The sequence below is a fragment of the Helicoverpa zea genome, chromosome 10 (genome assembly GCF_022581195.2).
Source record: "Helicoverpa zea isolate HzStark_Cry1AcR chromosome 10, ilHelZeax1.1, whole genome shotgun sequence".
Classification (NCBI taxonomy): Eukaryota; Metazoa; Arthropoda; class Insecta; order Lepidoptera; family Noctuidae; genus Helicoverpa; species Helicoverpa zea.
In genome coordinates, this window is record NC_061461.1 from 11,905,627 (window position 1) to 11,921,797 (window position 16,171).

A 16,171-nucleotide genomic window follows, 5' to 3' on the forward strand; every position below is an offset into this window, starting at 1 on the left:
TGAATCTTTACCAGAAAAAAAAAGAAATTAAAAAACAATCAGTCAAATTTTACAAATGTCGGATGTGTACTTGTATTGTTTCACGGTTGTTTATTTTTGTAATGTAATGAAATATAATCAATGCAGAGAGAAATGTGACGGATTTAGTGTAGCATATCACTTTTAAACGAAAGAACATTTGTTTATATGGATACTTAAGAAATGTCATTGATGAATGTGAAGAATTTGTGAAGATGCGATTATTTTTCGTATTTGGCGTCGTGCCATAGTTTTAATTGTAGTTTAATCGAGGATACGGAACATGAAGTGGTCGGGGCTTGTTATTTTGTCGTTGTTATGGGTTCAGGGGGTCGTTGGATTCTGTCCTTCGCTGTGCACCTGCAAGGGTAACAAGGCGGTTGAAGGGGCGTTAGCGGAGCCCCAGCCGGGCGAGCTGCTGAGGCTCAAGTGTGGTGGCACTCCTGCACAGATAACTGAGCTCAAAGAGATAGATTTGAGTAAATTATGGACCATAGTAGTGAGCTTGTAAGTGCCCTTACAATGTGCTACATTTCAGTGCACAAAACATGCTGCTTTACTCCAAAAAATACTTTTCATTACAGAAATTTATCAGGAAACGCGATCTCAACGCTATCAAGGGAGCTGTATCTGCCAAATTTACAGAAACTGTGAGTAGAACACACTAGTGCCATAAATAAATGATGTTAGTCATAAAACATCAGACAGATGAAGATTTTATTGATATTGTGAGAAATAATGGAGCAAGAAATGTTACTGGGGTGCTTTATTGTTTGTTAAAGCTTTATCTTGGTTTGTATTCAGGGTGGGACTAGTGGTTGGCAGTGTAGCCAACTTTGAGCACATTACGCATGGAAATGACATACATTTGGATATTTGTTTACACCAGCCGTTCCCAAATGGGGTTCCGCGGAACCCTGAGGTTCCGTGACAGGCCCTCAGGGGTTCCGTGGAAAATTCAAGATTTCCATATGGTAAATCGTTTCACTTTTGACAATATTATATTATTATTCATTTTCAATTAAATTGTTTTAAATATTGCATTCCAAAATTCCATTTTGGCACCATGTAGGTTGGTACCACTCGGGAGTGTAAGTCTCGTACTTTCGCGACAAGTGGCGGGGGAAGGCCACGGCAGCAGATAATTTAATTCCGTTTTTTACAAATTGTAGATTAACTTAATACCTCCAGGTCTTCGGCAATCGGCAAAAGTAGGTAGCGAGGCTTATTTTATCGCCAGGATTATACGTTTTCATACATTTGACAGGACGTGAAATGAAACGGCATACGAGTATTTCCAGTGGCTATTTTTACCATGAATCAAAGTGTGACATTTGACATTATTTCCAATTTTTGACCTCCGCGAATCCGAAAATTTCGCGCTCGCTTCGCTCGCGACTCCATGTTACGTGTGATGCTTTTAGGTTCGTTTCATTGCTCAAGTATCCAACACCGAAAAAATTTCGCGCTCTTGCGTCGAGGTTTCCTTTGATGTTCATTTATTATTCCTCTGGTTCAGAAAAAGCAATAGCGCTTTCTTCGCTAGCTGCTTATTCATTTGCATTTGCTTTTTTTGTGGATATTGTACTTTTTGAGACCTTATTAATTTACAGTGGTTTTGTTTATTTTGTGTAGGTACTTAAACTAAAAAAAATTCGCGCTCGCTTCGCTCGCGATACCGGCTACCACTGAATGTCTTTCAATGCTAACGGGTGCTTGGAACTTCTTCTTTTAGTTAAAAAAAATCGCGCTCGCTCGCCTCGCACCTGTACAAACCCAATCTATTTCTTTTTGCGTTTACTTTGTCAGTCTTCAAACTGAAAACTATTCACATAATACACAAAGTCAAGGGCGGCTAAATTGTTTTCTGGCCCTTGTGGCAGATAGGTAGCCATGCTACGCCTGAGTATAATGAATATGTCTCTAACCATATAACCATTTGGTGCGCTACCACACGCCACGAGCCGTACCTGAGTGTATTTACATCTTTAGTTTACTTCTTACTTAAGGTAAGGTTCCGCCGAAAAATGGTGAAACGAAAAGGGTTCCGAAGCCAAAAGAATTCGGGAACCGCTGGTTTACACAATGCTATAAATGTTTTACTTGCATGCTGAGTTATGAATTCTGAGTGGTTTATGCTGGGAAATGGGTTTATTGGGATTTGGAGAATATAGATTTGTTAAAAAATTTTAATGGACTTTAGGAACATTAATATTTAATTGACTAGACAATTTTGACTATAATTTTGAACATCTATCAACATCATTTTGCACAAATAATTGTATCGCTTTTGAATCATCCTGGAAAGAACAGTGTATTTGTATATAGAACAGTATAGTTGTATTAATTAATAAAAATCCTATAAATGTAATTTCCATCATAAATTAAATGGATGATGCCCCACATGATGCCACACTATATAATAATAAATTGTCTTATCCAGATAAGATCTCTGCACTAGATAGATAAATAGAGCACACTATGCAGCTTATCTGTTATCAAACAACCTTTGTCCCTATTTACATATCACAACCACATAACTTTCAGATTACTCAACATTTGTTTTGAAAAAGCTCTTTAAATTATTACTGACTGTTGTTGCTTTATTAGAAATTATTAAAATTAAAGTCTATGATAAACTATGACATAATTTTATGTCCATTAAATCCCTCATAAATGGAATGAACTTAATGATCTCTTTTATTCTAATTCAGCAAATAATCAACATGCCAGAAACAGCATATTTCTATATAACTTTGGATAGATCTATGAATGAAAGAATATTCTGTTTTAAATTATCATTTCATAAATCCGCTTCCTTCATTTTTAGGGTTCCGTGCCTCGAAAGGAAAAAACGGAACCCTTATAGGATCACTTTGTTTACCTTTCAAAACTAAACTAATTATTTTATCATTTCTCCAATCTCTACAGTGATCTAAGCAGAAACCAAATAAGCTTGATAGAGTCGGATGCGTTCTACAACATGACTGCTATCCAGAGACTTGACCTATCCTACAACCAGATCAGCAATGTTTACAAGGAGATGTTCAAAGGGTTGACCAACCTAGAGCGGTTGATACTGTCACAGAACCACATATCTGCGATGGCTGCAGGCACCTTTGACTATCTTATTGGATTGAAACAATTGTGAGTATGAAGATAATTCATATTCAAAAATTATGCTAAAAGAATTTCTTGTGTTCATAATAATGAAATGTAAAGTCCACTATCCAATAACTTTATTGTTTTATAATGTTAGTTTTTATTTTTATTTGTTGAAATGGTTTCTTTTTCTAAGCCTCTGATAAAATGCCAGAAAGGCTCAATCCCTTTGCCCCCTAGAATATTTTTTTTTCTGTCATAAAAATTATTACAACTTTCTTTTTCTTCAGGGACATAACTGACAACCCACTAGTTTGTGACTGCGACCTCCTCTGGGTTGGAGACTGGTCAAGAAACACCAGCGTCAAGCTGGTTGGAAACCCTAAGTGCGCATTCCCAGAAAACATGGTCAATAAGATAGTGAGGAAGCTCAAAATATTCCTAGACCGTTCTGCATGCGGCAGTGTCTTATCCGGAAACAATTTGATAGTGAAACCCGCTCATGACCAAGTTGTATTTGTTGGAGACACTTTAACACTGTCCTGTAATGCCCCATTTGCATCTGTACTTGCGAAGTATGAGTTAAAATGGGCTCATCCTATGCTAGAAATCTGTGATGTAAACATCACCAACACGGACATGCAAGAAGAAGGGTTAGCAGAGACTACGGTCCACTTTCCTAACATTACCAACCATCATATGGGTAATTGGACTTGTGTCTACAGCGACCAGAATCACATAAGGCATAATCATACCGTTGAAGTGTTGGTGCTTTCAAATTCTACTCAATACTGTCCGACGAACTATACGATTGATAACAAAGGATTATATTCTTGGCCTCAACTTCTTCTGAACCATACGGCAACAGTACCGTGTCGTAGTGGGGAAGGTTTGGCATATAGGTCCTGTAACCCTAACGCTACTTGGGGGCCGGCGAACACTAGTGAGTGTTCGTACATAAGCAATGTGACGAAGTTGCTCCAACAGTTTGCATTGCTGAACGTGAGTTTGGTGCAATATTCAGCAGTGAATGCTACAGAGAGATTGGCCATGTTGATTCAGGAGAAGACTTACCCATTAGCAGAGATAGTGGATCCAGATGATGTGTATTTCATTGGGAAAGCTATAAGGAATTATATGCAGTATATTGCTGAGGAGAAAGATCTTGGTGAGTGGTATTTGATATTCATACTTTGAATATTTTTATTATGTTTTTCGAAATATATGGGCCAATTATTTATTTCTTGTGCTAATTATATTGAGAGATCCGAATATGTGTTATGAATAAAGAATCTGATCCTATTCCAAAACATAATTCGCCCATAATTATTCAACGAATGAATAGCATATGACCTAAAAGAAATAACGAAGTTTGTAACTACAGCATTAAAAAAAAATCTTGTACAAACACATCAACTTGACCTGAGCGTAGATCTCCCTCAAAGAGTAGCATCCATTGTTTGTACATTATAGTAGTATATTTGTTTGTACATGTTGTAGTATATTATATTTTTAATCTTATATTTCCTCTTTAGGACCGACACTGCTAGACGTGATAAGCTCCACAATGAACATCAGTATGCCCGTGCTATCGAAGGCGGAGTCACAGTATGGAGTATGTACGGACATCGCGAACGCCGCTGAGGAGATATCAAGGCATATCGTTAATATGCAGGGGCAGAAGGTTGGTGTTTTATTCTGTTAATGATTGGTTTTTTATAACAGTCTCGTTAGTTTGTTCAAATTTTTATTGTTTTCTTTGATCGAAAAATGAAATTTTTGCGTATTTTTTTTCTTGGTACTACGTATGTGTCGCAGCCATCCCGTAGAAATCCTGACATCGTGGATTTACCTATTATTACGCCGACACCGGCTATTTTTAAATAAAAATTTGAGGGGAAACTGGAAAGCAAATGTTATGAAGTAGTCTACATAGTATTCAACCACTTCAATGACTTTCAGGCGAGCCGTTGAACGTTTCATTCAACAAATGTAGTCATTCAATGTACGCGCTAGTCATTCAATCAAACAACAGATTAAACCAGATGACTGCGACATATACATATAAGGCAATATAATACCAGTATTTATTTCAATGTAAATTGCTTGCATTTCGGCTGTCTTCTGTAAATTTGACCTTCAAAAAGTGCTGATTTTGACCTTGAATAAATGACATGCTATATTTATCTTATTATATTTGCAGTCAAACCTAGCGGTGGAGCGTTTCCGCGTGTCCTCAGGGTTTAGCGGCGCCACGTGCGTGTGGTACAGCGCCCGCGGCCCGCCTCGCCTGCACTGCACTACCACTAACAGGACCGTGGCCCCGCTACTGACTGTCACTGATGCGCTTATACATGCTAGTGTGCAGGTATGTACTTATGTCGTATAAAGATTCTACGGTCGATCTATACTCTCAGTTAAATGTTAGTGTTTGTGTACTTGTATGTATATACTCCTCCTATGTGCTCCCCTATGGGCTATGTACTACTCCTTTGTTCTCCTATGTGCTCCCCTATGTACTACTCCTTTGTTCTCCTCCTATATGCTCCCCTATTTACTACTCCTATGTGCTCCCCTATGTTCTACTCCTATGTGTTCCCCTATGTACTCTTCCTATGTGCTCCCCTATGTACTACCCCTATGTACTACTCCTATGTGCTTCCCTATGTACTACTCCTATGTGCTACTCCTATGTACTACTCCTATCAAATCAAATCACAAATCAAATCACCTTTATTTTCAGGCATCAAAGGCCCATAGATAAATATCTTAAAACTAGCATACATATGTTATACAAAATTGTTAGTAAATAAAAACTTAAAACTATGTTAATAGCACTTCCTTATGCACTATGGCACTGTGCGGTCCTGTGGCACTTGTCCGCGGAAGCGACGGAACACCACGTCCTGTGGCCAGAAGTTTTCGTCCAACACGAGGTGCAGGAAACACGTTGGCACTCGCACCACGAACGCCTTGAAGTTGGCGTTATGGCGCGACTCCAGCAGCTGCACTCTCGGGGCGTACTTCAGCTTCTGACGCAAGTACTCCACGATGTCCTCCGCCTTAGTGGTGTAGTGTAGGCGGGAGATGTACACCGGGGTGTTCGGCTTGGCGGCACGAATTTTGATGTTTGGCTCAACAGGAGCCGTGCCGCAACGATTCTTGTTGGTTCGCTGACGGCGCTTCCTCCTTTGCACCGTAACGAACCCCTCATCGTCAGCCCGATTCTGTCCCTTTACGGGCACGGGCTTCTTCGTAGCATCAATTTTGCTACCTATGACGCTAGCGTAGTCTCGACGTACATTTTGATGTTTCGCCGAGGCTGCAGAAACGAGCAGCTGATCGAGCGGTGTCGCGGCGGCTCGCGGAGGAGCCGCAGGGACGGGAGCGGGGCAGCGGGGCGCACGAGGCGCGCACTGTGCCGACTCAGCGTTCGGCGGTGACAGCGGTGACGGCGACAAAACTGCTGACGCGAAACTTGCACCCGATACATCGAGGCACGCTCCGCGCCGCATGTTTACGTTCGATGCACCCACAGGTGACCCAGTTACAGTCACCGATTTACGCAACTCGTTAAGTTCGCTGCGCAAATCGGCGACTGTAATTTGGGATGCATCTAACTTCTTCTGTACATCCGCAAGACTTGCCTTTAGAAAGACGATGTCTTTCAGCAGGCTCGTAACGTCGACGTGGTCGAAGGTGACGGGCGGAAGCTTATTCAGATCCTTCGCCACAAACGTCGGCACGTCGTCTGGATCGGTCTCCTTTAGCAGCGTGATGATGTCCTGAATGCTCTTCTTTGTCCCGTCACGCCGGCGGGACACCATCTGGTCGCTCTTGTTGAGCAACCTGTACAGCAGCTGCTTTGCAGCAGCGACGTCATCCTCGCTGAAGTTCGACGCGCAGATTTGGATAGCGGACACCTCGTCCATCACGTCCAGCTTCTGCTGCAGGAACGCCAGCAGCTCATTCGCCACGAGTTGTTCACTCATGGCGATTAAAAAACGACTAGCAACGGCTTGCGCCGCGCTAAATTCTTATTTGTAATAAACAAATATACGCGTCAGCAGCACGACTGCATCGATTCGCAGCTAGTACGAGACTGTGATCCTATGTGCTCCCCTATGTACTACTCCTATGTGCTCCCCTATGTACTACTCCTATGTGCTCCCCTATGTACTACTCCTATGTGCTACTCCTATGTACTACTCCTATGTACTACTCCTATGTACTACTCCTATGTGCTTCCCTATGTACTACTCCTATGTACTACTCCTATGTGCTTCCCTATGTACTACTCCTATGTGCTACTCCTATGTACTACTCCTATGTACTACTCCTATGTACTACTCCTATGTGCTCCCCTATGTACTACTCCTATGTGCTACTCCTATGTACTACTCCTATGTACTACTCCTATGTACTACTCCTATGTACTACTCCTATGTGCTTCCCTATTTACTACTCCTATGTGCTACTCCTATGTACTACTCCTATGTGCTCCCCTATGTACTACTCCTATGTGCTCCCCTATGTACTACTCCTATGTGCTACTCCTATGTACTACTCCTATGTACTACTCCTATGTGCTTCCCTATGTACTACTCCTATGTGCTACCCTATGTACTACTCCTATGTGCTCCCCTATGTACTACTCCTATGTACTACTCCTATGTACTACTCCTATGTACTACTCCTATGTACTACTCCTATGTACTACTCCTATGTGCTACTCCTATGTACTACTCCTATGTACTACTCCTATGTACTACTCCTATGTGCTACTCCTATGTACTACTCCTATGTACTACTCCTATGTACTACTCCTATGTGCTACCCTATGTACTACTCCTATGTGCTCCCCTATGTACTACTCCTATGTACTACTCCTATGTACTACTCCTATGTGCTACTCCTATGTGCTCCCCTATGTACTACTCCTATGTGCTTCCCTATGTACTACTCCTATGTGCTACTCCTATGTACTACTCCTATGTACTACTCCTATGTGCTCCCCTATGTACTACTCCTATGTACTACTCCTATGTGCTCCCCTATGTACTACTCCTATGTACTACTCCTATGTACTACTCCTATGTGCTCCCCTATGTACTACTCCTATGTGCTGCTCCTATGTACTACTCCTATGTGCTCCCCTATGTACTACTTCTATATGCTCCCGTATGTGCTATCCTATGTATTACTCCTATGTACTACTCCTATGTGCTCCCTTATATACTACTCCTACATTTTCCCCTATGTACTACTCCTATGTGCCGCCCTATGTACTACTCCTTTGTTCTCCCCTATGTACTACTCCTTTAATCTCCCCTATGTACTACTCCTTTGTTCTCCCCTATGTACTGCTCTTTGCTCTCCCCTATGTACTCCTATTTACTTCTTCTATGTAATCCCTCAATTTTCTCTTCCTATATACTGTCTCAATGTATTCCTTCTTATGTACTCACTCATATCTTATCCTTCTACATACTCCCTTATCTACTTACCACCATTCTTCTTCACAATTCCAGATACCACAATCCCTCCTCTACAGCACGACAGACTCCGGCGTTCTCCTACAAAGTCACCCTCAAGACCTGGTGATTTCCGTCTACGAGAACGCGGCGCTATTCCCTCTCTTACCGGAGGCTGATGATGATACGGACGCGAGGCTGACGCAGCATAGGACAAAGGATTATTATGGAAGGAGTACGAAGAGGGAGGATATGAATATTGAGATTACTTCGCCGGTTGTTGGGTTTCAGTTAAGTGAGTATATTTTTTTAGATATAAAAAGATTTTATATATAAAAAGAAGCTTATGCCTGCCTGTCTTTCGCCTAACACCTACATCTGTCTCAAAGGATATTGGTTGAATATATATGGAGCCTGGGCTAACAGTGGCCAGCGATTATTTAACGTCTTTTAAAGGCTCATAATAAAGTAAAAATCAAAGACTGCGAATAATTGAGTGGCTTAGCTTATACATAAATCTGAAGCAGCATTATTTTTTCTCAATTGTCGTACGTGATAACGCCTATGGTTAAAGTTAGTTCTAATTGCAAGGGTTTTCATTTAACACCAATTTCATGACTGGCCGCCAATAGCTCGGAAACGACCATTTTTCTTTCATTTTCATTTCCGATTTAGTGTGATCGCGTAAGACACAAATAGGATTGGGGTGGGTCTAATTTTTGTTCTGTTCTCAAGTACATTTGTTAATTTTCTGCAAATATTTGTAGGGGATGTATCTCTGCGCGGCTCGCTGCTGGAGCCGGTGATAGCGACGGTGCGGGCGCGGGGCGTGGGCGGCGTCGACGGACGGGCGGCTGTGTGGGACCCCGCCACCAGGCGCTGGCAGGATAACACCTCGGGTATGGATTCTTGTATAATTTATCTTGCCAATTGAAATGAAAACTCGAAAGGAGTTGAAAAGCCTTCTGCAAGCCTGTGTCCCTGATGAAAAAACAGAACGTCATCATTATCATTATGATTTGAATTTAAGTGTTAGGATGTAAGCCACAGCTCTTCTCTAGATGGAAAACCCCCAACAAACCTCGATATGCTCAGGTCCATCAAATGAGGGGTATTGAAAAGACGCAGCATCGATAATAGTTCTGAAGTCTAGTCTAGGTTGACTTACTGACACGTAGAATAAGGTACGAGGTGAGAAATATCTGGTTAGGACCAGATATACAGCTATGTTAATTTTAGCATCTGTTTCCATTAGTTCCCGATATTTTCATGATTTATTAACAGCAAATAAGTCACAAATGGGTTAGAATAAAATTATGTTTAAATACATAAATTACTTACATATAAACATTTTTCGTTACAGACTGCAAAATCTCCCACGTGATATCAGAAATGATAATCATCAGCTGCACCAAGTTGGCCTACGTGGGCCTCTTACAAAACGTGGAGACTGGTATCTACGGGGCCCGGACCGATGGGGCCCGGTTCAAAGTGTCCCACCCAGCAGTGTACGTCGGCAGCTTAATACTCATAGGCTGTCTTAGCTGTGCCACCCTGACTTATATCATGTGCTACCCAGCCATACAGATGGCTAAGAAGACCAAACATGCATTAATAAATACATGGATAGCCATCGGTCTACTATGCTTCATGTATACCCTTGGTATCTACCAAACTGAGGACGTGAAACTGTGTCAAATACTTGGTCTACTCATCCATTATTTGTCACTATCTTGTCTGCTATGGATGTGTGTGTCAGCCAGTAATATGTATAAGTGGGTGACTAAAAGCCACAGTCCGGTTAGGACTCCAGAAGATGAAATACCACCGGATGTCCCCGTTCAGAAACCTATACTAGGTTTGTACCTAGTAGGTTGGGGTATAGCGTTGATAGTGTGCGGAATATCAGGTGCAGTGAATTTAAAAGACTATGCAGGTTATTCTCAGTGTTTCCTCAGTACAGCTCCGGCTTTGAGTGCGTTATTCGTCCCCGGTGGGATTTTGTTAGTGTTCTTGTTAATATTATTCTTGCTCATACGGTGTACGATAAGAAATATGAACGTGCAACTATCCGAAGGGACTCAAGCAACTGAAAATGTTGACCTTGAAATGTGGGAGCCTCAGAGTAATGATAGAGCTGAACGGAGGAGTGTGAAGTCTACCTTAGATTCTGAAGTTGAAGATATTGAACATACCCCTATAATTCAATTAAGGGCTCAAGTAATTGTTATGTGTTTGTACATGTCTGTGTGGTCTTGTGGCGCTATAGCCGTGTATCGACCATTACCGGCCTATTTGCCATATCAAGAGGATATCTGCAGTATTATATACGCTGTCTGTGCAACAGTCTTAGGCACGTTTATACTCTTCTTCTATGGCATCGCAAGAAGCGACGTTAGAGCCCAGTGGTCTATGATGCACTGTTATTTACAGAAGAGTAAGCAGTGTTGTAGAAATAGAAGTGTTTTTGATGCTAATCAGCAGAATTTGCCGGTAACACAAACTGCCACGCCTCCCGTACAGCCGGTTATTCCAAATGATAATAGATCGTTGTCAGGCAGTCGAAGTTCTAACAGAACTAACTCTAAAACAAACAACAGTGGGACGTACAAAGCAGCCGCAGAATTAAACGGACAAACATTACAGAAGGATACACTAAAAAATATCAACGGCAAAGCTCCAAACATAAACTTGGTAGTTTTGCACAGACAACAGTATAGATCAAACAATTCTATGATGACGTATCCTGACAATGGGACGGTCGGACCAGAAATATTCTACAATCCAAATCAAATGAATGTCGCCAAAAAGTTCTTTAAGAAACAAAGACAGAATATGAAGAGAAATTGTCTAGAGTTGCCAACGAGAAGAGATTGTGATAACGACTCCCATTTCTCACTGCCATTACCAACGAAAGAGGCCTATAATGGTGTTGCCAACATCATAAACTCAGGCTCTAAAGTCAACAACACCAATATACACGTAGAAAGATCAAACAACGGTATAAAAGAGACTCGTAATGTCTTGAACCCAAATCTTCTAGAAGACGAGTCTAAAGAGAATTACAAAAACTATTCAACTGACAAAAAGGCGTGGAATAAGAGCGAAGATCCTAAAACCAGTCGGACGCAGATTATGAACATTTATACAAATGTTCCAGAAACTTTGGTGCCCCAACATCAAGTTGTAAAGGCAAATGTGCCGAAAAACTTCAATGGGCAACGCAGTAGTGTGTCAGAAGAATGCCTGCAAAGTCATGCGAGCGAACAGCCAGAAATGAGGACTATTTCTCAACAGTGTAGCTTAGAATACAGCTCAGCTTCAGAAATAGCAATGCCCCATACTTGCTCCGATCAAACGCTAAACACACATTCAGAGATGACGTCATTCCAAGAAACCCACAGTGCCTTATGTTCAACCAACGAAATAACTGACACAGAGAGCTTTGGACAGTATATTGACTATCTACAACCAGGGAAGCAGGATAAAGAAAATGTTGTAGACAAGTCTCTTCAGGATATATCTGAGGAATGTACCATGAATTCTGACGATATTAATAGATCAAGTACGCCTCAACGGTTAGAAGCTGGTTCGGGAGAGTTGGACAATCTTCTCCAAGCCCAAGATATGGAGGGATCCAAAGAAAAGATTGACGATGATAAAGATACGTTCTTTATGGCGAAAACCACGTATGACTTCGAAACTTGCAGTACAAATGCTAGTGAGCAGGGATTTGAGAACGAAAGCGATATTTACTGCCCTAATTACCAGATGTCGGAAGTTAGTATCCGAAGTCATGGCTTATACGCCCCATCGCCTTCCTCCATGTGTCCTAACGAGATCAGTTTCAGCAACGAAGATGTGTCAAACATTGAAAGTCAATACGTGAATTACGACCCTGGTTGGAGGAAAACTATAAAAAATAATCCTAAGTTAGGGAAATACGTTCCAACGCCGGCTTTAAGCTGTCCTGAAGTGAACAGGGACAGTAGTCCAGTGTCCTTCGCAAGTGAGATTGATGAGTTATATACTCAGATCACAAGTAGAGAACGGGACCGAGACAGGACGCCGAGAAAAGATACAGGACTTGACGTGACACTAAACAGTGACGTCACGTTAAAACCTGACAGTGACAGTTGTGTCAGCGAAGCAGTGTCAGACATTGAAGTGAAAGGAGAAACTACAGTGTAGCTAGAGCCGGGACATTTAAAGCATTTTGATACATAGTTTACGTAGTTTCTTCTAGCTTTCGTTTAGTGATTGGAACTTTTTGAAGTAAAGACTCTTTTGTCGTTGGAAGAAACTGTTGTTTATGCGCACAGATTATATGCAGCTATTAGACTTTATTAACAGTTTGTAATAGTGTGTGCTAGAAACTGACGTGGTTGAAAATTGTACTAATGTATAGAAATGAAGTATTATCTTTCTTTTTCAATTTTTTTTTGACGAGTTTATTTCAAAAACACATGTGCAAATACGAAAGTTAAAGGTAAAGATGTTATATCAAGTTGTCTTTATTGAAAAAGATTGATATATTGGTCAGAAGTATGGCACTTCTGCTTACCCCAAAAGATCTTAGAATGACTGAAATAATAGTAAAGTTTACGTAACTAACGTTTTGTGACAGCCAGTATGTGCCATTTACGATTTGCTTGCAATACTGATTAAAAACATGATTGATTTTTTTTCATTACGAAAATAATCAAATAAAATATTTTACAGTTGAACGTACTCTGCTTAAGTTTGTTGTAACGTATGTGTTTTGTCACATTTAGTATGACATTGAATTTAACCATCACCTTTAATTAAGAATATATGACCTCGATTTAAGAGTATATGACCTTGAATTTAAGAATTTATGACCTTGAATGCAGTAAGAATATAAGAATGAGTTAATCAGTACAAGCAAGCAAATATTTGTGTAAAATTTTGCATTAGCATTTAAGTTGTATATGTTAACTGTATAGTTATTTATTATTAAGTTTAAAACAGTCTGAGTAGCGAAGTAAAGCTTCTGTGTTGTGTGAAGTATGCTTGAGTTTAAATACGTAAATATAAAATGATTGTATGTTGTGCCATGCTTTCTTATTTTATGTGATGTTGGTACACTGCCATGAATCTTGCATTTGTATAACTTCGATTAGACCCAAACACAAGGAAATATTAAAATAACCAATAGAATTTATCCGCCCAGTGAAACTACGCAGTGGTTTATTTACAATCTTCTTTGCTTCGTTCCATCTTGCATTTTAGTTACGTTTTTAGGCTGCACTATAAAAAGGACAGATAAATGTGAGCCGAAATAGAAATCCAAGTTGTATATCCATTTTGAGTTTAAGCGATATTGTTCAGTACAAAATGAAACATTACTGTGTCAAGGATATTCGATCCTTTCATTGCGTTGTAGCTTATATTTTTTATCTAGTCATCGAACTACTTGGAATAACTTTATTCAAAATTCAACTGTCATTTAAATAAGAAAGCATGGTACAAATAATAATAATAATGTGCCAAAATCCCATAAGATTTCACCATAGAGTTTTGTACTTAATGAACTCAAAATTGTATCATGAAAACTGACTGAAATACCACCCGCCTTATGTCTAGTCCACTCTGTGTCGTGAGGGGTGAATTTATAACTTAAACGAGAGGAAAGTAAGCTGTAGGAAGTTCGAAAAGTGTGTACCTATTATTATGTACCCTTCGTCTCAAAAATAGTAATGAAACTATTTTTATTGTCAAAAGAAATTATCGTTTTCGGACATAAACGAGTAACATACAACTATCATTGCAAACAATCGTGTGTTTCTCTGGAGTTAATTTTGTTTTAAAGATAAAGTAGCCCAGTGAAAAATTACTTATCCGCATTTGATATAAATAAGTGTTCTTGATGTGCCCAGTGAAAAATCATAATTTAAGAAGAATTACAAATTCACCCCAAAACGATAAGTCATTTAGTATCAAACCCCATCTCGTTTTTGTACAGCCTAGGGAAGGATAAGATCAATTGATCAGCGTACGAAGTGTGATTGGAGTAGCAATAATTCTTTTGGGGAATAATCTCTTCCGGCATCATATTTTCATACTGCACATCACTGGTATGCAGCGAAAAAAGGCACCAAAGCAAAGCAAAAGGAGTTTACATATTCTTTTTCCTATGGGTCATCATTTAGGCTCCTTCATGCTATTGGGTAATATTTCGCCGATATCCAACCGCGCAAGTATTGACTTTAATGATGATGAATGCAGTAATTGTGTCGAAAAATATAATGTTTGTTCCCTAAAAGAATTATTTTTGTTTCGTGTCACACTTGTAAAGGATTCGTGCCTAATGAATGTCAGGCCTAACTGTTTTGGCTTCTATAATAGTTGTGACAAATGAGACGACACTATTAGTTATTAATGTATATTTAGTTTCATTAGGAATTCTGTAAAAAATCTCAACCGTTTCTTGCATTTTTTATAAACGAAGGTTTACAAAATAATTTGTAATTTGCATTTACAAAATACGTACGGTCGCTTCAAGCTACCACAATTTGTAAAATGTTGAACCTTCAAATAAAGTTGACATTGCATTAAATAAATTTGAAAAATTGTAGTACATAGCTTGATGTGCTGGCAATTGGACGTATATTCTCCTCTTTTTGTTATTAACTATGGTGGCTATATAGTTTGTCTTATTTTTATGTAAATATAGTCTTATTTGTCACAACAGTTCTATGTAGATATATTCTGTAGTAAAATTGTCTAAACAGCTATTGTGATATAAAATCTTCCTTATTAGGCGAGTTACGCCCAGTGACTGTAGGTCGCTCTATATAATATTATTATTATATATTATAATATGAGATTTGTGAATATTATATATGATAGCGAAAAATTTATGAATGGTTAGCTTTTTGTGGAGCATATTGCGTATTAAAGAGGCGTTTGCACTTGTTCCTGTTTTTTCCTTTCATACATTTTACCTAAGGATCGTTTTTTACAACCATGTTTACGGAAATAATACAAGGATAGGGCAGCCGCTCCTTGTAAAGCACTGGTACTCAGCTACATCCGGTTAGACTGGAAGCCAACCCCAACATAGTTGGGAAAAGGGCTCGGAGGATGTTTACGGAAATAATACAAGCATTAAAAAATATATGAAAATTATTATAATTCCATTTTAAATAAATTCTTGATATTACATTAATAACAAAACTATCATTCACAGAAAACATAACACGGGCATTGAATATGTCTTTGGTTACCAAATGAACATGCTATAGACCAAATTATTTATTTAAACATACAGCCAATCTTATTGAGTTTATGGTTAGAAAATCAAATACATTTTTAATATTTATGCAACAGGTCATAAATATAAAAACGCGAAAAACGGATCAATATTAAATTATCTTCATATAAATTTTTCGAAACCTACTAATCCTTAAGTTTAAAAATAAAGGCATAACAAAACAGTAAAATGTCGTGATTATAAAACATGCTTAAAATTAAATATTTACACAAAGAACATCCTATTAAAGCTAAAACAACAGATACTACTAGATATAGAAATTGTCTAATCACTAAGGAAT

The 16,171-nt window shown here is 39.3% G+C and overlaps 1 protein-coding gene across 1 annotated transcript; it reads left to right on the forward strand.

The window, feature by feature from the left end:
• Positions 1 to 20: 20 nt before the first annotated feature.
• LOC124633811 (adhesion G protein-coupled receptor A3) lies at positions 21 to 15,533 on the forward strand. Its single transcript, XM_047169159.1, has 9 exons — positions 21 to 525; positions 603 to 668; positions 2,950 to 3,165; positions 3,411 to 4,288; positions 4,656 to 4,804; positions 5,324 to 5,488; positions 8,652 to 8,889; positions 9,362 to 9,493; positions 9,958 to 15,533. The coding sequence occupies exons 1-9, from the start codon at positions 302 to 304 to the stop codon at positions 12,783 to 12,785; spliced, it is 4,896 nt and encodes a 1,631-aa protein (XP_047025115.1). The 5' UTR covers positions 21 to 301; the 3' UTR covers positions 12,786 to 15,533.
• Positions 15,534 to 16,171: the final 638 nt, after the last annotated feature.

Coding starts and splice junctions, on each gene's coding strand:
- LOC124633811 (XM_047169159.1), top strand. CDS start 302: ATGAAGTGGTCGGGGCTTGTTATTTTGTCGTTGTTATGGGTTCAGGGG. Junction 669..2,949: donor CTGCCAAATTTACAGAAACT/GTGAGTAGAACA, acceptor CAATCTCTACAG/TGATCTAAGCAGAAACCAAA. Junction 4,289..4,655: donor TGCTGAGGAGAAAGATCTTG/GTGAGTGGTATT, acceptor TTTCCTCTTTAG/GACCGACACTGCTAGACGTG.